At 39.5% G+C, this 22,579-nt stretch overlaps 1 protein-coding gene across 2 annotated transcripts in view; it reads right to left on the reverse strand.

Moving 5' to 3' along the window:
- Positions 1 to 22,579, reverse strand: part of KLHL1 (kelch like family member 1) — a 233,951-nt gene that overhangs the window by 159,604 nt on the left and 51,768 nt on the right. The window contains exon 2 of one of the 2 annotated variants that reach the window (XM_042867519.1): positions 9,134 to 9,316. The exons of the other annotated variant lie outside the window; for it this stretch is intronic. Coding sequence (XP_042723453.1) covers positions 9,134 to 9,316 — 183 coding nt within the window. The remainder of the gene's footprint in view (positions 1 to 9,133; positions 9,317 to 22,579) is intronic. 2 annotated transcript variants of the gene reach the window in all.

Below are 22,579 nucleotides of genomic sequence, written 5' to 3' on the forward strand. Positions count from 1 at the left end.
AATACTATTTTTTGCTTTGTTTCTTCCACACAGGATCACGAACTCCACCATCTACAACCCAAGCTGCCCCCAACCTTTACTTCCTTAACAAGTCCTTCCTTGTTGGTGAGAATAAGGTCCAGTAACACCCCTCTCCGTGTCAGTTCCTCCACCACCTGCAACAGAAAGTTGTCTTCAACGCACTGCAAGAACCGTCTGGACCGTGTGTGCCTGGCCATGTTGGTCGTCCAGCAAATATCTGGATAATTGAAATCCCCCATAAGCACCAGTGCCTGGGAACATGATGCTACATCCAGTTGCTTATGGAAGGCCTCATCAACCTCCTCATCCTGATCAGGGGGCCTGTAGCACACACCCACAACAGTGTCACCCTTACCAGTCTGCCCCTTGATTCTCACCCACAAGCTCTCGACTGCTACATCACTCTCCCCCAAGTGGAGTTCAATACATTCTAGCTGCTCTCTCACATAAAAAGCAACTCCACCAGCCCGCCTAGCCAGCCAATCTTTCCTAAAAAGCACATAGCCCTCCATGACAACATTCCAGTCATGCGAGCTGTCCCACCACATCTCCATGATCGCAATGAGATCATGACCTTGCTGTTTATTTTCCATGCTATGCACATTAGTATACAGGCACTTAAGAGAAGCAGCATCTCCCCACCCCTCTCCAAGCCTTTGAACTCCATCATCTCCACCTATCAAGTTCTGTTTTGAGCCTCAAACTGCCCCCTCAGTCCCAGTGGTCCTCATTTTGTCCCCTTCCCCCATCATACCTAGTTTAAATACTTGTCAATAAGTCCCGCCAGTTCCTCGGCTAGAACCCTCCTTCCCCATGGAGACAGGCTGCTTCCATTTGCAGCCATCATGCCAGGTGCTGAGTAAATTGCCCCATGATCAAAAAAAACCAAAACTCCTGTGTTTGCACCAACTCCTAAGCCATTTGTTCAAGAGCTGGGTTTTTAAGCTCATCCCAGTATCCTTCCCTGCCATTGAAGGTACAGATGTAATAACCACCTGCACACCTGTTCCTTCAACTACCCTCCCCAGTCCCCTGAAGTCATCTTCCGGCTTTTTCACTAACTTCTTCACTGCCAGCCTGTACTATCAATAGTGAAATCTCCAACCAGAGATCCTTCCCCAGTACCAGTCAGCCCCTAAATGAGGTTTAAGAGAGATGCAGCCAGGCTCCACCCCTTCCAGTCACACAGCTGAATCACTTTCATCTGTGCTCCCAGGGCTGTCGGGTCCTTTCTCCAGGTGCTCAATCAGTAGTTCAGGCCGTGACTCCTTTCCCCAGTGCTCAATCAGTGGTTCAGGACAATTTAAAAGTTACCACACGTGACTGCACAGAGAGGAGGCATCGGTGGCAGTGGGCAAGGCTGAGTTTCTCCTCCACAAGTGGGGGTGTGTGTTCCAGAGGTACTGTGATCTATTGAGACACAGAGCAACCGTTTGCCACTCATTCATGTGACTACATAGTGAGGAGACTTGTTGTATCACTGTACAGCATAGAATGCAGGGGCAGCTGTTAACGGGCTGGTAACACAGCATGAGCAGAGCCAGCACTGCCGGTACAGGGCAGAGCAGATCAGTCACACCCCATTACGGCTACCCTAATAGTGCTGGTTTGCTGTGGCTGCACCCCAGCAGAAGGCTACTGCTAGGAAAATTATCCCATGCGCACACATAAAAAAAGGCTGCTGCCAAGAAAATGTAGAGACCCAGACAGAGATAGACAACAAGATGCTAGTGCACAGGTCTACGGCTGTAGTGAGTGCCAGAACCTGGTCTTTGCAGTGCAGGGTGTCGGAGACAGCACTTGTATAAGATGCAACCAGCTGAATGATTTAGTTTGCTCAGTGGCTGACCTGAAGGAGGAGGTGGAGAGGCTGAGGAGCACTGGGGAATGTGAGAGAGAGACTGATTGGTGGTTCCAGTCCCTGAGATCTTGGCAGCCAGTTGAGGATCCACATGAAGCACTTCACCCCCTAACGCTTTGCTAACAGGGGAACCAGCAGGCAGACACTGTTCCTGCTACAGTGAACCCTGTCCTCTCTTACCCCTAATGAGAATGGTGATGAATCGAGGGACAGGGGGCAATGGCAAAAGGTCCCTGCCTGGGGGGGGAGGAGGAGCAGGCACACCTGCCCAGCAGTTTTCCTACCTCCCCAGCTGCCCTTGCAGAATAGGCACAGTGCTCTGCAGGGACAACTGGATGTATGAATCCTTCTTTCTGACTCAAAGCTTGCTTTCTGAGGTATTTCTTGTGATAAGACACTAGGAGATGAGATATGGGTGTTGCTGTGTTACAATCAACATCACTGTGTGGAGAATTTTACATTTGAAAGTGTTTCTTTGGAGCTGTGTACCTTCAGAAGACAGTGCTCAGGACTATTTACTGGTGGAAGATATAGCATGTGACCAAGTAACTCCAGTTTGCTATGGAAGACTGGGAGATGATAGCACTGTATCCTTTGAAGGCAAGATACAAGTTGGTGCCTCCCTGCTCTCTCTCATCTGCTGGTAAGGCAAGGAAGATAGGAACAAAGGAGTTTCTGCTGAGATCCCAGAGCAAGTCCAAAGAGAGCTGACTCGACCACTTTGGACTTATAAATAAGTTGGTACTACCATTGAAAAGGGGCCATCATCACCATGGTCACCATCGTCATCAACAGAGCAACGATGCCCAACAACCCACCACTACTGAAGATCAATGACTGAACTATGAACTACGTTGGATCCATGGTGGTGACTATCTCCTTCTTGCTTCCTATAAAGACCCCTTGCTTCTATTTCCTATCTTTTCTGTTGCCCTCCTTCCCTTCCCCATTACCCTAATTCATAATAGTGTCCGTCCTCCCCTTCCCCATCTCCCTAATTAAAATTTGTAATAAACTGATCAGACCAACATTTGAACCATTATTTCTTAATCTCAAGCTGGATATACAGATACTAAAAGAACCTCTTCTCCCTCCTATAAATTGGAGCGAGACACTGAACCAGTGGGGATGATGGTTCTTCCCACTTAGAAGTGCCACCAAAGGTGAGTCAGACTACCCTTAGTACTGAAACCTCCTCAGCAAGGAAAAAAAAAAAAAAAAAGTGTTAAAAAAAAAGTGTTATTGTCATTGGTGACTTGCCCCTGACAGGTACAAAGGCCCAATATGTAGACCAGACCCTCTACACAGGGAGGTCTGCTTCCTTCCAGGGTCCTCGGTTAAAGATGTAAGGAAGAAAGTTCCTTCCCTAGTACGGCCCTCAGATTATTATCTGTTTTTGTTTCAGGTAAGCAGTGATGAAATAGGAAGAACTTCCTAAGGTCTATGAAGAAGGACTTCAGAGCCTTGGGGCGACTGGTCAGAGATTTGGGAGCATAAATTGTGTTCTACTCTACCTCTCCAGCTATAGGGAATGATGAGGAACACCACCATTGCTACCACAATTTATATTATATATGCTCTTTATATTGAAAATCAGGAAGATGCCTACTCCAATGCCTACATTTCACAGAATCACAGAATCACGAAGATTGGAAAAGACCTACAAGATCATCCAGTCCCACCATCCACTCATCACCAATAGTTCTCACTAAACCATGTCCCTCAACACAACATCCAAACATCCTCAAACACCTCCAGGGTTGGTGATTCTACCACCTTCCTGGGCAGCCCATTCCAGTGCCTGACTACTCTTTCAGAAAAGTAGTATTTCCTAAAGTCTAGCCTAAATCTCCCCTGGCACAGCTGGAAGTCATTCCCTTTAGTCCTAAATTTAATTTTAATTTAAATTTACTTGATAGTATGGAAAAACAAATATTAAACAAATATGGAAAAGCAAATATAGAACTCAGTTTTCCCATGATAAACTGATCTATAAATAAAAATATAAAAATATATCTGTAACAAAGCTCAGTTTCTGGTTTTGTTTTGTTTTGTGTTTCATTTCTTAGTCTATTCCATTCAAAATTTGGTTTTATCTGCTTAACCTCATGTGACCAAAGTCAGAATTACAAGTTGAGAATGTAAATCTTCAATTTTTTTTTTTTAATTGGATTTTCTGTTTATATCGTAATTCACTCCCTGTTATGTGAAAGTTTTTGTTTTAAATGAATAGGGATTGATAAATTCCCGGCTTATAGCACTTACTCTTTTTCCTCCTTTGAGTCTCCGTAAATTATTTGTGCACCATTCCTACACAACATCTAACTAATAGCTTAAACGTTGTCCTGAGTTATATCTGCCTGTAGCATCAGGCAATCATGGCTGGAATTTTTAAGAAAGTCTCCAATACAAATCATAAAGTTTTATCTACTATTTGCATTGACTTTACCTGCTTTCTTGGCGGTATTTTTTCAAACTTGATTCAGAAGCTGTATAGCATTGAAACTGGAGTACTGGAGGGCACTGCAATTCAAGTGAGCTGTTTTCACTCAGCACATCTGAATTATTTTAGGCAAATCTCCATTTTTATTTTCATGTTGACCCATGGAATTATTGCTTGATTACAAATCTTCTTTTACATTGCATTTGGTTGATTGCAAACAGTGTATAGGAAGAAAGTGCCAACTACAAAGATTTTTTTTAATTTGTTTGTTTTGTAATAGCAGTGCCTGAGTTCTTTTTATTCCATACTGAAGTTATGACAAATTTCTTGTCTTTAAGAAGTTTTAGTCCAAATAGCAAATACAGAAAAAGCAAAACAAAAAAACACACAACACTGTGTATCTACAGAATTAATGGAGAAATTACAAATTCCATCTTAATAAAGTTTTAAAATGAAGGTGGACTGTTATCAGTGCAATAGTATAACTGAAAAAAAGTGAAAATATTATTTCAGCATTTCCCTTTTTTAAAATATATTACGTATTTACATTTGATTATTGTCTCTACATGCTATAGCGAAGCAGCAATGGAACTAGGTTTTACTTTTTTTTTTTTTTTTTTTTTTTTTTTTTCCCCATCTTTATTTAAATTTCAACTCCTTTCTGTTACAGAAGTTCACATATTTTCTCAGAATCTCTTGTGATTGCCTTCTCATCATTGCAATTCATGAGCCGGCAAAACAGCTCAGGACACTTTAAAGCTGTTTGAGTCACCAGAACAATGAAGAGCAGCTATAAGACTAAGAGTTTGGCGTGATGCCTTCAAGTGGAAAACTAGACCTCCATGATAATGTTTTATGATCTGCCTTCCAGTGAAACATTATACCTTTACTTATGAGAAATGAAAATATAGAAAATAATGAAAATTAGATAAATACAAGTGACAAAAAGTAACCTGGCAGCATTAAGGCCAGAGCTTATCTGATATTATTCCTCTGTAAGTGATTGGAGAAGAGAGAAAAAAAGACTAAATGAGACTGGAAATAACAGAGATTACAGATTGCAGATCACAATCTTTATTATGCACTATGGTTTGTAATATGTTTTTATTTACCTCAAATAAAATAGTTTTAGGTGGATTTTTATTGATAAGATTTTGTTTTATCCAGGATAAGATTTTATAAACTTTGCACAGGAAATGTTCCACTTAATATATACTGCTGAATATATAAATTCCACAAATACTGATTATCCTACAAGCAGGATTACAGAATACAATATCAATAATGTCTATCCTGCTTTGTGTAAAACATTAACTAGAGGAGGCACTTTGTTGATTCTATTTCTGAATAATCTGGGGGAAAATAGTGCCGGAACTGTGATACTGGTGTCAAACATAGCTGCAGTGACCATAAGACAACAGTTTAGGACAACAAATCCTGATAGCAGTCAGTAAAATGGGAAATTACAACCCCAGTTGTCAGACGTGATTCCTGGTTGAACTCAAAAGGAAGAAGTACACAGAAGTTCTCAGCAAGGATGCACAACCTGGGGGAAATGCAGAGGCACTGCCCCAGGATGCAGAAATTGAATTAATCAAGAAAAAAGATTAGGTGCAGATGAAAGTTAACAAAGGATATGAAGGGAGAAAGAATTTCTTTAATTTTATTGCCAATAAGACTAGGTAATTTTTTTTTTTACCACTGCTCAACAGAGCAGCAGCAAAGGACTCAGAAAAGGCTGCACTACTTAAAACTTTCTTAGGCTCAGTCTTTTTGTTGTGGTTGTTGTTGCTGCTGTTTTCTTCATACTTTCAGGACCTCTATGTTCCAGTGCCTAGTGGCAAGATCTATGGGGTACAAAGTATCCCTTACAGCAGAGGAAAAAGTACTTAGGGAGCAGTACAAGTAAATCGGAAGAGTCCATGGGACCAGAGAGAATATATTCAAAGAGGAGTGGCTTAAGTTAGCTCAACAATGTCACAGAGAAAACGCTCTCTCTTATCTTTGTCAGACCATGACAACTGTAAGATGTTTCCAGAGACTGGAAAAGAATGTAACTTCCCTCCCAAGATGTATCCCAGTTTTGTTCTTCTGATCAAAGAAATCACAAAGCAAATCTTCATAAAAACTACATACATGCTGGATCACTAAAGGCAGTGAGGATAATCATAGACTGGAAGAGGCTGCCAAGAGAGGAACCTTTGTAAATGCCAATATTTAATGAGCCTCAACAGGCTAATCTAACTTTGGACTTGGGCCTGCTTTCAACAGAGGCTGTTGAATCTGACTCTAGAAGGTCTCTTCCAAATTAAATTATATTATAGGATTGTAATAGCCAAGCTAAAAGCAAGCAGAAAGCCATTTTTCTGTGCTTGTCCAGTCACAACTATCTAAATCAAAACAAATAGTAGAAAACAAAAATAAAATTCAGAAAACCCTTCTCTTCATTTTTTTCTTGTTGGACAAAATTACAATTTATTCAAAACACAGTATTTTCAATTATACACAATTCAAAAGTTATTTGACCAATTTTTTAACAGCCAGTCTTTTGACTGGAGAGGAGTAGATCAATGGAAAGTTGTCTGAAGGTTTATTAGAAGAAAAAAAATATATATGATTTTGCTTATTATTTCATTATCAGTCCTATCCTTATTGAAGTATTTGCTCAACACCAGAAGGACTTAGATATGCTGTAGAACTGAAATGACAAAGGTGAAATTAAATTTACTACTGACAGTCAGGAATACAAACATGCACAGCTGTCTTAAAAACAGTGGGAAGAGTGAACCAGATTAATTAAAAATATACATACTGCAGTTTCCTCCGTATCCTTTTCTACAAACTATGCACTCTACCAAAATAAATAAAAATGGCAAAAAATATACTGCTAAAAATAGCATTTCTATATACTATTTTAAAATAGTATTTTAAGTAATCTATATTCAACAAGGCAAAGCATTAACAATATTTATGTGTATCTAGTGAGTATGTTTTCTTAACAGTTTAAGAGTGTAGATTCAGGCATTGCATTTGTTTTACATTTTTTTTTCTCATCTGTGCTGGAAAATATGAAATGCAAAAGTAGACCAAGAAGCTGTCAGAGAGGAACAACCAATTTATCATTATTTCTACCAATTTTTGTTCATTCAGGAATGTATGCAATTCCTATTTGTTTCCATGGAAACTACAACAGGTACAAAGAACACAGTAACACTATTGGACAGAGCATGTTCTCAGCTACAAAACACTAGTTTTCAACACAATCACCACCATTAACTATGCATTTTTGCCAGTGATGAACAAGAGCCTGCATGCCACACCCATAAATATCTGCACCAGTGAAAGTGACCCACAGTCACTGTTAGCAAATGCTGAAATGTGCCTCCTACCACCTCAGTGTGCTCACATATGCTGTTTGGTCTTCTTCAGTGTTCAGCAGGCATCAGTGCACATCAGTGGGTGCCATTTTTTTCTGCATGGAGGAATTCAGTGACACATCTTTGATTTATAGCACTTCCATGTCAGGTGACATTTTGTCAGACTGCCCCTCAGCTGCCATCTGTCACACGCCAACAAAACATAATGGAATATTAGTGGGAAGGTTCAACCCCCACTACCATGTCACCACCATCCACGTCTGATGTTATGGGCCTACATCATAAAAAAGGATACATTACTTTTAGAGCTGCTCTCATAACATTGGACACAGATTAGAAGGTCTTCATCGCTTGTGTTTTCTTCGTCTTGGAACACCATAAATGCCAATTGACGGAAAGATTGAAATTTAGTTTAATTGTCTGTCTACTTTACTAAGGGAAAGACCTTAGTGTTCTAGATAAAAACAGCATTAGGTGACAACTGTCAGGGGTGCATAAAGCATCAGATGCATAATAGGTTCAACAGTGGCTAAAAGCCTGGAACACAAGAGCAAAGCTAGTTGCTAGCTCAGTGGGTAGAAATTACTGGGAACTTTTTTGGCATCTAGAAATCCGAGCATATCAGGGCAAGACAGGAGAACAGAAACAAATTCTCCAGAATGATAAATGCCAAAAGGAGACAGATTTCTATGTTTATTATTACATCTGCTGATCTGAATCTACGAGGACTCTACTTCACATGTGCTGCAAGCTACCTAGATCAATCTGTTATTGATGATTTTTCTTATTTATTTTAAATATTTGGATTATTTAAATACTTTAATGAACGTTTACTATTTCAGGAGATAAACTAGGGCACAGGCAAGGAAGAGGTCACCCTTAGACTGTAGCCTTACACAGAGTTTAAATGCAAAAATACTCGCTAACTGGAAATTTAAAAGCATTTTGTGTATTTCAATATGAACTCTTGGAGTGGATTTTCATTTGCATGTACAAAGTCAAAGGATATGGCAAAGACCAAAATCTTAGATGACTATAACCATTTTAAGCTCTAATTACGTTCCAAAATCAAGCACAGTTTCTTACATACTAGCTATTTTAATACTCTTAAGCCATTTTGAAAATGATAATGACATATAGTCTTTATATTTACTGAAATTAATTTTTATACTTATTCTAAGTTATTAAGCCATTTTTCAGTACATTGAAAGGAAACATGAGAAGTTGTTGCTCAGTATTATTATTCTACTGTACGTGTCAGAGAGATCCTGCATAATACCTTCGAAGACTGAACTTTCAGATAGCACCTTCTACAGTCATTTACACTTGTGATGGGAGGCAAGAAGGAAGCAGGCATAAGGAGCCACAGAAAATCCTGTTCTATGAAATAAGTAGATCACAAACATTTGATGTAAAATGTTTACATCCTACCTGTGAGCAGGTATCTTGCGATCCCCAGCAATCAGGATAACATCACAGAGCTGCTGTTGCTTCAGGTAGCTCTCCATTTTTCTGAAGGTTTGTTCAGCGTGGTGAACAGCCTGGTAGAATTCCTCAGAGGTACTTGAATCTATGTCGCAGTGAGGTGATAAAGGATGGCTGGCTGCTGACAGCCTGTAAATCACAAAAGAAGTTCCATGTTGGCAAGGCGTGACCAGTTGCCTAGACACCATGTCAAACCTCTGGAAGCTAATAAATGCAATTATTGCATCCTTCAAAACTCTCATCACCAGAAATACAAGAAGGGACAAGGTATAAGGCTTCTAACACTGAAATATGTGAGGTTTTTTTGCCTTTAAACAAAAAAAAAAAAAAAAGCATGGGCACAGGAATAGTGCGTTTCTTTCCTCTGATAAAGTTATTAAAACATAAACAAAGACAACAAATAGAAGTGCAGTACATTATTGATAAAGATGACAGTACAGCTAGGTCTTCAATGCCAAAATATTATTACTTTCTTATTTGTAGCACGTTAGAACAAAATTATTCTACAGAATTAAACAAATTACCTGTTTTTCTGTTTAATTTTTAACATGACTTCACAAAACAAAAGAATGGAAAAAGCAACTCTATTTTTCCACCGACACTAAGAGCACCTGCACTAACTCATTTCTTCAAATTCACATTCATTTTACACCAACTTGGGAAGAAAATTGAAACTCTAGTTTACTTATTTTATAGTAAATTGGGAGTATTTCCACATTGATAAATTGCAGGGATGTTTTTTAACCAAAAGGCTCACTAATGCAAAGTAAATATAGCCTGCAAAGATGATGATGTCTACAATCTGTAAACTGAAAAATAAAATAGAAATAGGAAAAAAAATGCATTTTTTTTCTTCAAGGTATAGTTCAATTTTACTAGTTTTATTTCATTTAGTTCAGGACTTCTGATTCAGACCTTTACTGAAAATAAGAAAATCTGTCCACCAGTACTAGCCTTTGAGGAAATATGCACTTCAAAACAATTAATGAAACAGACATTCTTTACAAAAAATATTATGAGCTGAAAATGGAGGGCTTCACAGATGATGCTGATTACATCATTTTCTTCAACCAGGTACATATAAAACAAGATACATATTCAATAGAAGACCATCAGTATTAAAGAACATACTTCAGTCCATGAAATTAAATTATATTACCCATTTTAATTCAAATCAATCTCATTACCTACAATTCCACTGAAAAGAAAATGTCACTGTTTTATGATTTTTTTTATCGGTATTTGTCAACAGTTTACAGGCTGGTTTGGCCCGGTTCCATGGTCAGCGGGGCAGAGGGATCTGTGGATCCATGCTTCCGGAAAAGGGAAACAGGGGACCCCAAAATAATTGAAAACAGCGGCAATGATCTGAGGTGGAACAAACTAATTTATTAAATATGGTATCAGCAAAATATAATGAGAGAGAGTGTGTCTGAATGGTGGATAGGCCTCACCACAATGCTGAGGTGAGAAGTGCAGTCCAGTTGAGCCGATGAAGAAAAGCAGATGGAGAAGAGCATACGGAGAAGCGCAGGCAAAGAAGAGCAGGCGAGGAAGAGAGCATCAGGTGACCTTGCACAGAGTTGTATCGCCTCACTGACTGCAAAGCCTCTTGGGGAAATGTAGTTCTTCTCTGTTGGACAGGCACCCGGAACTTGAGCATCAGAAGTCAAATCCCTAGTGCATTACATGATGTTATGGTGTGGAATACTGATAACCAAAAATAATAAAACCATGATAGTATTCCACATCATAACATCATAACATAAAAGCACTGGGAGTTAAAGAGTTAATGTTCCAATTCCATGGACTGTCGATTTTCCAGGTACCTGGTTCTCAGAAAAGAACTACATACCCCAGTAGACTTTGCATTTCTGTTTTCCATTCAGAGGGAAAGATAAACCTGTTAGCAGATCACAAGATGCCCCTTTTTCTGCTTGTCTCAGCAATGTGTGTGCTCCGTAGACATCTCGCCTTCAGCATTAGAGTAAGGCTTTGGGTTAGGGGCACTCTCTCTCTCATTTTATTTGATTTATTAGCCACACTTCCAGTTGTATTGTGTTACCTTGCATTCCGATCTTATTAACTTTCCTTCTCAGTTTTGCTTTTAGGCCCATCTCCCTTCTCTTTTCCCCTCTTCCCCCTTTTCCCAGGGAGTGGGTCCATGGATCCCTCTGCCCCACTGGTCACGAAACCGGGCCAAACTAGCACATAAACCATTGACATACTTCAGTCCATCAAATTAAATTATATTACCAATTTTAATTCAAACCAATCTCATTATCTACATACTCTATTGAAAGGAAAATACTCAAAAGAGTAAGTAATTTTGATAATTTACACTAATGACATAAGTTTTGTTACATAAACTTTGCATTAATTGGGTACCATGTTCTAAGGAATAATATTAACAGACCTTAATATAAGGCAACCCACACTTCTGGTGCTGGAAACAATAATTAAAAAAATAGTTGTTAATATGATACACAGTTATTTTTAAAAAATATGTATTTTAACATATTATTGACTTTTGATAGACTATAATATAATTTAGAAATAGAGTATTTCCTTTTGACATATACAAGTGATTTATTTTTGCATTATTTTTGTCCAGAGGTGTCCTGTGCACTCTCCTGTACATGGAAACACGGGGGAGATGAGGAAAGATTGGTCCATCCTTCTGTCATAGGAAATAGCTACGCTTCACAACATTCCTTTAAAATAGTTAGAAGCCTGCCAAGGTGTCCGGTATATGATCTTACACAGACCCAATTCACCCCGATTTCTATCTCATCTTCTGATTTGTGCCATATGCATGTACTAGAATGTTACCTTTTGAAATTACTACGCACATTAATGTCACCTACGTAGAATTAAACTGGACTCTGAAAAATCATCATCTGTTTTTAATTAATCAATATTACAATTTGTATTTTGGTAAGGTTACCATATATGTGACGATTGAGTGGTTTATATTAGATACAAACTGAGAGTACAGAAGAAATTGAAGTGGAAAAACAATTATTTTCCCTGAGGTTTATTGTGGCCCTGTGTACACTTCTTCAGTTTTATTGCTGAGTAATCAGAATGACAAGTAATTCACAGGAAAGAAATCAGTGTCTAATAAATGAGTTTGGTAGGGTTAAATAGACATGCTTCTACCCTTTCTCCAGGAAAAACAGAAATTACAACACCAACAATTCTGAGAAATGACAGTAACAGGAATGAGCAGGCCTGAATTGTTTCATATTGTTTATTAAATCAGAACTTGGTGTAAGTCAGCTTACATTTGAACAGAAAAAATACTAATCCTGCCTCTTCCTGGCTTTCCAAAACACACTGCACTTTTAAGGCCAGAAAAACAGGTGCAGCCTTCTGTTTATAATGATAGTGCTATAATGCTAGATTGGGCTAAAATGAATTTTTTTGTGTTTGTTTAGCTACAGTGAATTTGCCACAAATTTTGCTCTCTTTTCTGCTTGCTAATTATAAAGAACATTTTCCACCCTCAAACACATCAGTCTATGCCACTTAACAAGTCATTAAATGGCTACTCAAAAACAAGCTCCAAAGACACAGCACATTTTAAATTACTATCTTGGAAATTAACAAACTTAGTAGATGGCAGTAAGTTAATCTTTTATTTTCTAAGAAAGCCTAGATGAAAAATCTGCTACTGATCCTCTTTGAAAAACTATCTCTTATTCATTATAAATGCTCTGTCTGCATAATCAAGACTTCAAATTTAATCAGAAGTTAGTCAATATAAGAATTGTTAAAGACCTTCAGAGATCAAAGAATGCTTGTTTTGTATCAGTTCATGAAAAATATGAACTCATGACCAATTAGTGATATAAAAGTAACATTTTCTGTTTGTCTATATTGTATTTGTTCAGGCACTCTGAGCAATTTAGTGAGAAGTTTGTTGATTATTCTGCAGGAAACCCAGCATAAACTCATCTGAAGAGCCCCTGGTTTTTCAAAACACTTTTTAGCATTTTTGTACCTCAGTATGGATGGGAGGGCCTATTCTGTGGTACAAGAACATGAAAGACTCCAGATGGCCTTTTCCTGTAATCTTTCTTAGTACATAAGAGCAAAACCTGAACTTACTGTGGGAATTTCAAACTTTCAGTCTGAAATTTCAGAACACAAAACATGCCTAGCCTAGAGCACTTTTTATTTTTAAACAATTTAGTGAATGATACAGAATTAAGAGAACAAAACCTTCCATGCATTTACAACCATGCTACTGAGTGTGACAGGATGAAAAAAAAAAAAAAAAAAAGGGGCCAAAAAAATTATCAACACTGTAAATGATCCATAATCTGAAGTTCAGTCTCTACTGCCATACCACCACCATCTGCCTCTAACATTGTGGACCAATAAAATAAAATAGGAGGCATTACTTTTGGAGCAGCCCCATATAAATTGTGGAATTGCACTTAACGAAGTGAGATGGACTGTCAAAAGTCGTGACTCCAATTAGCTATTACTTGAAAAAATGCAGAAGATAAAGTTTTATATTTTTTAAGTCTTTTAAACTATTTTCTTATTGCAACAGAAAGTTTTAAAGTCTTTCCCCCTCCCCCCCCCCCCCCATCAAAAAAGCATGCTTTTCACTCCACTGACCGGAATTATATCTGCAACAGGGTTCTACTTAGAGTTTCAGGAGATTAGTAAAAATTAATGTTATAAAATTTAAAAAAGATAATCAGAACATCAAATAGGACTATTTGTACCATTTCAGCTCAGAGATGCATTACTGCATTCCCTGTCTATGCAAAAAAATATTTTTAGACAGTCATTGCAGATGACAGATTTGTCATTCTGGAGATAACATTGTTTCCTTGTAAATGTAATTTGAAGATCAAACTATTGGTAATGCAAATTATTCTTTGGACACCAGAAGAAAAAAAATCAGACACCTGGGCATCTGTGAATAGCAAAAATACGTATTAACCTACTGCTGGTGGGTTGATCTTAAGAGTATTACAAGCCTCTAGTTACCAGTTTGTTGTTATGATCTCAAACAAGTTGTCTGAGCAGCACTTTTTAAGAACAAGGACAATAAAGAGCTACACTGAAACAGTTTCTACTGAGAAAAAATATATGCATTTTTGTTTAGTACATGGCAGAAAAAGAAAAAAAAAATTAGAAGTAAGCTTATAAGAGTTTGTTCAGACTGTAATTTTACCAGGTTACTAGTTGTGGCAGTTCCGCTCTGGTAGGTAGCTCAATTCCACCACATCTCTGTCTCACTCCCCTTCTTCAGAAGAACAGGAAGAGAAAGGAAGACAAAAAATAAAATAAAAGACATAAAATAAAATGACATAAAATGACATAAAATAAAATGACATAAAATGACATAAAATAAAATAAAATAAAATAAAATAAAATAAAATAAAATAAAATAAAATAAATAAGAGAGAGATTGCTTACTTACTACTTTTATGGGCACAAACAGACTCCAAATAGTGATATTAATGTAATTTATTGTCAATTACTAAGAGACTAAAGCAAACCAAACACCTTTTCTCCATCCACCCTCTTCTACTTTCTTTCCCCAAGTAGTGCAGCAAAACAAGGAATGTGGGCTCTGATCAGCTCATTGCGCTTTGTCTCTGTCACTCTTTCCCAGTCACTCTCTGCCTCTGCTCCACATGACATCCCTGCCATGGGAGACTGTCCTTCCCAAACTGATCCCACATGGGCTTCCTACAGGCTGCAATTCTCCAAGCACTGCTCCAACACCTAAGCACCACCGGGAGGCTAAGCACGACCGGGGCAAACCTTCAGAGGCAGACTGTTCCAGGACAGGGCGCAATGGCAGCAGCTCCTTCAGACCTCCTGCACACCCCAGGCTTCTCTTCTCTTTCTCCTTTTAATATAAGAGAAGCAGACAGAATTCCTACTGCAAGGAATCAGCCTCACACTAAGAGTAGGGCGACTGCTTCTTCAGATATAATTCTCCCAATCCCACCAAAAATCATTGCAATCTTTCACCATACTTTTTCAGTTATGGAAGATTTTGACTCAAAGGAAGAATGATAAAGAAATCTGTACTACTGTGCAGATGAAATTCCTTCTGTTTGCCAGACTCTTTGCTTCACAATACACCAAATAAGTAAGCAAGAAAGCAAGCAAGTAAATAAATAAGAACAAAAGATTTGTTATTTGTTGATTTATGGTCTTCTAATCCTTTTATGACAAACACATAAAACAAAAAAACCTAATATATGAATCTAGTGTTCATAATGCATTCATAGTGCAGTTATACTGTAACTACCCAACTGGTAATATGATAGAGAGACACCATTTTCATTGTGATTACAGGATTATCATCATAAAGCTTTTTTAATGCTTTGATTAAATATTTTTTAGAACATTTGATTCCACATTTCTATGAAGGGAAAGTTTAATTTAAAAGATTATTAGGACCCAGAAATTCAAAACTCCAACTTCAAATTAAACGACTTGAAAAGTTGAAGTTCTCACACTTCTAAAATAATACATTATTGTTCTTAAGACACATGTTATTTTCTTGCTTTGTTTGTTTGTTTCATTATAATAAATTACTTGAAGTCTTTAAAAATAAATTTTCTACTTTCATTGATCCAAATCAGTAATGAAAGTAGTAAATAATAGGAATTCATGAGGTGGCTGTTTATGGCAGATGAAGCCATCAGACAGATTTAAATCTGTCTGAGGAAGAATTTTGTCTCAGCTGTAGAAATTATTAACTGGGAAATCTGGGACAAATGGTAAAGAATGTTGGAAAGGAGCCTAATACTGCTGCCTTGAGCAGTTAAACATGACAGGATGGAGATGCATTGTCCCGTCTTCTTCCAAATATGAAACACTCATTCCTCTGGCTTAAAAGTACCAATGAGCAGACAGGTGCAGGAGGAAAACCAAAAAACAGATGCAATAATGGAAATGAGAGACGGGTGATTTCTTAACAGCTCAACAAATTTATGGCGTTTTATTTTTTAATCACTGCACATCAGCTGAGCAGCACCAGCAAAGACACAAACTCAGGAAGACACAATAACAGACTGACACACTTTCCTTGGAGTCAGGTAATTACGATGGCTTATCACAATGATGATCTGCAGTGAATCTTTTTTATTTTCTTAGATTGCTCATACGTATACCCAAACAGTTCTCCTGTTAAATTATGTCTCTTATTCTCCAATGCTACCTTTTATGGTAGTAAGTGTCCAATGTGTTAGCACTTTATTATTCAGCTTTTTAAAAAATGGACTCAGTCAAAGCCTGAAGACGAATGCAGAGTCTTAGTATCCCTTGTAGAGGACAAAAGTCTGAACAAGATTGCTTCCAAGTCTACAAAAAGATTCAGGTCATGTCCCTGGTGCCGGATCTGCTTCTCAGAATAAAAGATAAACTGTCAGTAAGGCTGTTTGCAACTGAAATTACATTTTTTTAATAAATGGTAAATTGGATGGATGGACTGTTGGTTTACAGATAAAACAGTTATATTAAAATTAATGTTCATTTAATAAATAAGAAATTCTGCTAGCATTTCTCCGAACAGTTCTTAAAAAAATAATCATTATGCATTAATTCCACTTATGGATTTTTTTGTCATTATTCAGAATCACATAGTTAGGAGTAATAATCAGAGTTTTACTAAGCATGATTTTCAGTCAAGAAAGTGAATGCAGAAAATATAAACAATGTGAAAAGCTAGTAATTGAAAGTGACAAACTGATAACAGAGCCTTACCAACTTTTGTTGTCTGGACAAAACAAAATTCAGAGCAACTGTACTGTATTATATACTGTATTGTATAAATTATAAACATGAGTTTATAATTTTTGTCATTAAAATAATGAATATTAAATGTTAATATTGTAATATAATTCATTAATACTATGCATGTACATGAAATACAAGGATACAACATTAGAATTTTGAGTTTAACTTATGTGCTGTCAAAGCCACAGCAAATAAACAAGATAGTTTCTGACAAGTATTACAAGGAAATGGTATCAGGTAATATTTTAATTCAGAAGCTATGCACATAAAACAACTTGTAGTTTTATGTGCATCCATTATTTATACACATATTTCACCATAAAATTAAAATCTTACAAATAAAGGCACTTAAGACTGTACATTCAGAATCTGCTAAAGCAAAAAATACCCACAAGACTCCTCTAATACTCTATGCAGAGAAAGCTCCCATATCTTTCAGGCAGCTCAGCCTGTAAATTTGTTAGTGGCGTGTAATTCTCAAACAGTTGCAACTTAATAAAACTGATACAGTACCACCAATAGAGTATCACTCTTCTATGTTAGTCCCATAACTGTTTTAGGAATAATTAAGCTTCAGATTCTTAAAAAAAATCAGCCCCAAGTTTCCTAGTGAAATAGTCTAGGGTGAGCAGGTGGAATAAATAAATAAATAAACAGATAGAAATAAAAAGAAGTGCAGAGCACACTCCAGCTGATTCCTTTAAAATTGCTTTTGCTTCCTTCCTTTCAGAAGTGCTATATTTTCTGAACGGATCACTTAAATCATGCAAAATTTAATAGAATTTATGACATTACGTTCGTGTCATGTATTACTTACTTTGTTATGACAAATGATTGTATCTAATCAAATAAACTAAATAAATTAACCCACACAAGGATGCAGAAATACAGGGATGTGGATTTCTTTTTATTTTAGTAAGACATTTTCTTCTAGTATCTAATTTATAATTAGATATAATAATAAAATAGGTGCTCAATGCAAATAGAAATTATAGATGTGAATGATGGAAGTGGCATACAAAAGAATAAGCAAGAATTGTATTACTAGTGCATTTAGCATATATTTCAGAAAAAATTTCAAAGTGCAACTGTATTATGGACAGTTGGAAAATTTAATAACCCTATTACTGCCATGGTCATCATGTCAAAGACCATGGGAAGCTTAATCCTCAAAAAATCCCAATTCTAAACTCTAATCCAGCTCTTGGTATAAAGAGAAATCCACTCACATGCACATACACACAACCAGCCCACCACTACTAAGCAAGTTGAACAAATGCTGCTTCAAAGCAGGGAGGTTGTACTGCATAAGGTAGCAAATAAGCAAGCATTCTCTTCCTGCTAATCACTACAGACCTGTACAGTCTCATGTCTTTCACTAATGCTCACAAACTTCATGGCTCCAACATGCATGTCTGCACGTGCAAAGCATTGGGAAAGATTTATCTGAAATAAAGTCTATTCTGCTACCCTGTTTTGAAGCCTCAATACATTTATTTGATAGTCTTGAACACATGACTGACAATTTGGTGGAGTCTCTCCAAAACTAATTTGACTAATTCAGCTTCTACACTACGGGACCACTTCAACTTTGGAAACTGGACTGTCAAGCAGTTTAGGATTTCATATTCTTTAACAACTAACAGTTATAGCCCTGTACATGCTCAAGCAATACTCTCCATAATGTATTAAACTTCACAGAATCATAGAATCACAAAGTTGGAAAGGACCTACAAGTTCAACCAGTCCAACCGTACTCCCATCACTACTGCTACCACAAGCCTCTAAACCATCTTGTAGCTCCTCATCCAGATGCCTCTTGAACACTGCCAGGAATGGCAACACCACCACCTCCCTGGGCATTCCAGTGCCTGGCCACTCTCTGAGAGAGAAAGCTTTTCCTTATGACTGATCTAAATTTCCTCAGGTCCTGTTTGTTACCTGGGAGAAGAGGCCAAAACCCTCCTTATACCTTGATCGCTGAGGTTTGCTGTTTCAGAGCTGTCCCACCCAGAACTAAGCGACAGACCACGATGTACAGGGGGGTTTCAGTCAGCTCCCTTATCCAGGAACGCCGAGATAACAGAGCAGCCCGGCAGCTCTCGTGAGAGCGGCTGACATGAAGTGGGCGTTGCCAGGGCAACGGCTCTGCATCCACGCCCCCCTGCCTAGAAAAAGCCTCAGGGACGGGGAGGAGCCGTCAGGGTGTGTGGAGCACGTGGGCCGTTCAAAGCCAGGGAAACTGTAAGCGTAGCACACTCATTGGCGGGACGACACAGGGAGGAGGGTTGTTATCTCAGTGTGAAACGAGTGATTTTCAGGGCAAACCTGATCAGCGAGCAGGCAGGGCAGAACACAGCACCTTGCCATATATAGCAGGGGGCTTAGCACTTAGCACTTAGCAGGTCACTTAACCAGTCGTTGCTCTGTGGACACACTGAGGTGCAGCGATGGTCACCGTACGGCAGCGAGCTGCTGCTAAAAGGGATGTGGAGACTCAGACTGAAAGCACGAGTGTCCATGCCGCAGTTCAGGTCTCAGGCTGCAGAGAATGCCTGGCCCTGTCACTGCTACAGGAGGGCAGCCGGGATACCAGCTGTGTGCAGTGTGAGCAGGTGGATGATCTGCTCAGCATGGTGGTAGAGCTAAAGGAGGAAGTAGGAAGGCTGAGGAGCATCTGGGATTGTGGGAAGGGGATCGATTGGTGGAGTCATACACTGCCATCCCTGCAGGAAGGGTGCGGGGGAGATGCTCCTCAAGCAGTGGGGGATTATCTGCCGTCTCACAGTTAGGTGGGAAGGGGCGACCTCCAAGACAGGGAGGGATGGAACAAATCCCTGTTTGGGGCAACAAGCGGACTGCCCCTCAGCCTGTCCCACCTTCCCAGGTGCTCTTACGTAACAGGTATGAGGCTCTGGAGCTGGATGGACTGGGGGGTGTGGATGTTGGTGAAAGTCCATCCATGCAGGAGAGGTTGCCCAAGGCTAGTCAGTCTGATCCCCATTTTGCTACGGCATCAGTCAGGAAAAAAAAAAATGAAGGGCTGTCACTGTAGGGGACTCTCTTCTGAGGGGAACTGTGGGCCCAGTATCCTGCTCGGACCCATCTGACAGGGAGGTGTGTTGCCTGCCTGGTGCCGGGGAGAGAGATATTACTAGGAACAGCACTCAACTGGTTTAGCCTTCTGATTATTATCCATTACTGGCTTTCCATACTGGAAATGAAGAGGTGGGCAAAATAAATTCTCAGGTGATCAAAAGGGACTTCAGGACTCTGGGAAGACTGCTGAAGGGATCGGGAGTGCAAGCTGTGTTCTCCTCTGTCTTCTCAGTTGGTGACTGGGATCTGCACAAAAAGAAGGAGGAGGGTGGACACACTGAATGAATGGTGTCCTACTCAGGGCTTTGGGTACTATGGTTTGGGATGCAGCCTTGAGAAAGGGGGAATGCTGAGGGTGTAGCCCATCCAGTCCCATGGACTTGTGACAGTCCAGATGGAGGAGGAGCTCTCTAGCTGTCTCCACCTGAATCATTGGGGGTGTATTCTGCATAGCATTCCAGACTTCGAGATTAGGGCATAAAGTGCCCTGTGGATAACTGATCTGCCTATTGAAGGCAGACGTAAAGAAGGCATTGAGGACCTCAGCTTTCTCCTTATCCTCAGTGGTCCCATTTTCTGCTGCGTCAAGTAAAGGATGGAAATTCTCCCTGGTTCTTCTTTTACCGTTGATATATTAGTAAAAGGATTTCTCTTTTACTGCAGTGGCCAATCTGAGTTCAAGTTGGGCTTTTGCATTCCTAACTTCCTCTCTGCATACTTTAGCAACTTCCTTGTAATCTCCCCAAGTAGCCTGTCCCTTCTTCCAGAGGAGATAGACTCTCTTTTTCTTCTGGAGTCTCAACAGTAATTCCCGGCTCATCCATAATGGTCTTCTTCCCCTACAACTCACCTTACAGCATTCAGAAACAGCCTGTTCTTGTGCCTTTAAGATTTCCATCTTGAACAGCGTCCAGGCTTCCTGGACCCCTTTACCCTGAAGGAGTGACTCCCAAGGGACCCCTGCAACAAGCATCCTGAATGGATCAAAGTCTGTCCTCTCGAAATTCAAGATAGCAGTTTTGCTAGTCACCCTTCTGACATCTCCAAGCATAAAGCATTCTACAGTTTTGTGGTCACTCTGCCCAAGACAATCACATTTCCCACCAGTCCTTCTCTGTTAGTGAAGAGCAGGTGTAACAGGGCACTGGTAGGCTCTTGTACTAGTTGTGTAAGGAAGCTATCTTCCACACACTCTAGAAACCTCCTGGACTGCTTCTTCTGCACTGTATTATATTTCCAACAAATATCAGAGAAGTTGAAGTCTCCCATAAGAACGAGTGCTGGCAATCACGCAACTTCCACAAGCTGCTCATAGAATGCCTTGTCCTTCTCTTCATCTTGATTAGGCGGTCTATAACAGACCCCCACCAAGATGTCACCCCTACAGGCTTTCCCCTTATCCATAGGCACTCAATTTTATCATTTCCAGCCCAAGCTCTTCAAAACACTCTTGAATATAAAAGGCCACACCATCACCCTTCCTTCCTTGTCTATCTCTTCTGAAGAGCTTGTAGCCATCCATCACAGCACTCCAGTCATGGGAGTGGTCCCACCATGTTTCAGTAATAGCAACTCAGTCATAGTTAGCGTGACACACAATCGCTTCCAGCTCCTCCTGCTTGTCGCCTATGCTGCATGTGTTGGTGTAGATGCACTTCAGCTGAGTCATCTGCCTCACCCCCAGCTCCAGCATTGTTCCTTTAGGGTCATTTCCGGTTAGCCCTGTTTTGTCATAGCTAGTTTAAAGCTCTTTCAATAAGCCCTGCTAGCTCCTGCACTAGGATCCCCTAAGTGCTTTTTGGCAGCGCTGTTCTCTATCCTTACATCCCCCAGCTTTTCCTGATAGCAGGGGCTGCCACGACCCAGGTTCAAGAAGTTGCACTTGGTTTTGCTGAACTTCATGAGGTTCACCTAGACCCACTGCTCGAGCCTGTCTAGGTCTCTCTGGATGGTATCCGGTCCCTCAGACATGTTGACCATACCACACAGCTTGCTGTCATCCACAAATTTGCTGAGGGTCCACTCAATCTGACTCACTGTGACACTGATGAAGATGTTAAAGATCGCTCTTCCCAGTATTGACCCCTCAGAGACAACACTCATCACTGATCTCCATCTGGACACTGACCACCATTCTCTTGGTATATTCTTCTAACCAGCTCCTCATTCACATGTCAAGAAGTCTACATGTCAAATCTGCATCTTTCCAGTTTGGAAAAAATGATGTTTTGGGGGACTGTGTCAAAGGCCTTAATGAAGTCTACATAGATGCCATCAGTCTCTGCCCTTGTCCACTAATGCAGTTATGCCTTCATAAAAAGTGAAAGGGTTGGTCAGGCAGGACGATGATTTTCAAATACCACTGAGGGTGGCTTGGGAACCACATCAGCCCATTTCCTCAGGAATCTGGGATGCTTCTCATCAGGACCCATAGACTTACGGATGTTCAAGTTCCTCACATTGTCATGAGCCTGATCTTTGCTTACAGCAGGAGAGCCAGTGCTCCCCTAG

Source organism: Lagopus leucura, unplaced genomic scaffold (genome assembly GCF_019238085.1).
Source record: "Lagopus leucura isolate 7727_CA_CO unplaced genomic scaffold, USGS_WTPT01 Super-Scaffold_100001, whole genome shotgun sequence".
Lineage (NCBI taxonomy): Eukaryota > Metazoa > Chordata > Aves > Galliformes > Phasianidae > Lagopus > Lagopus leucura.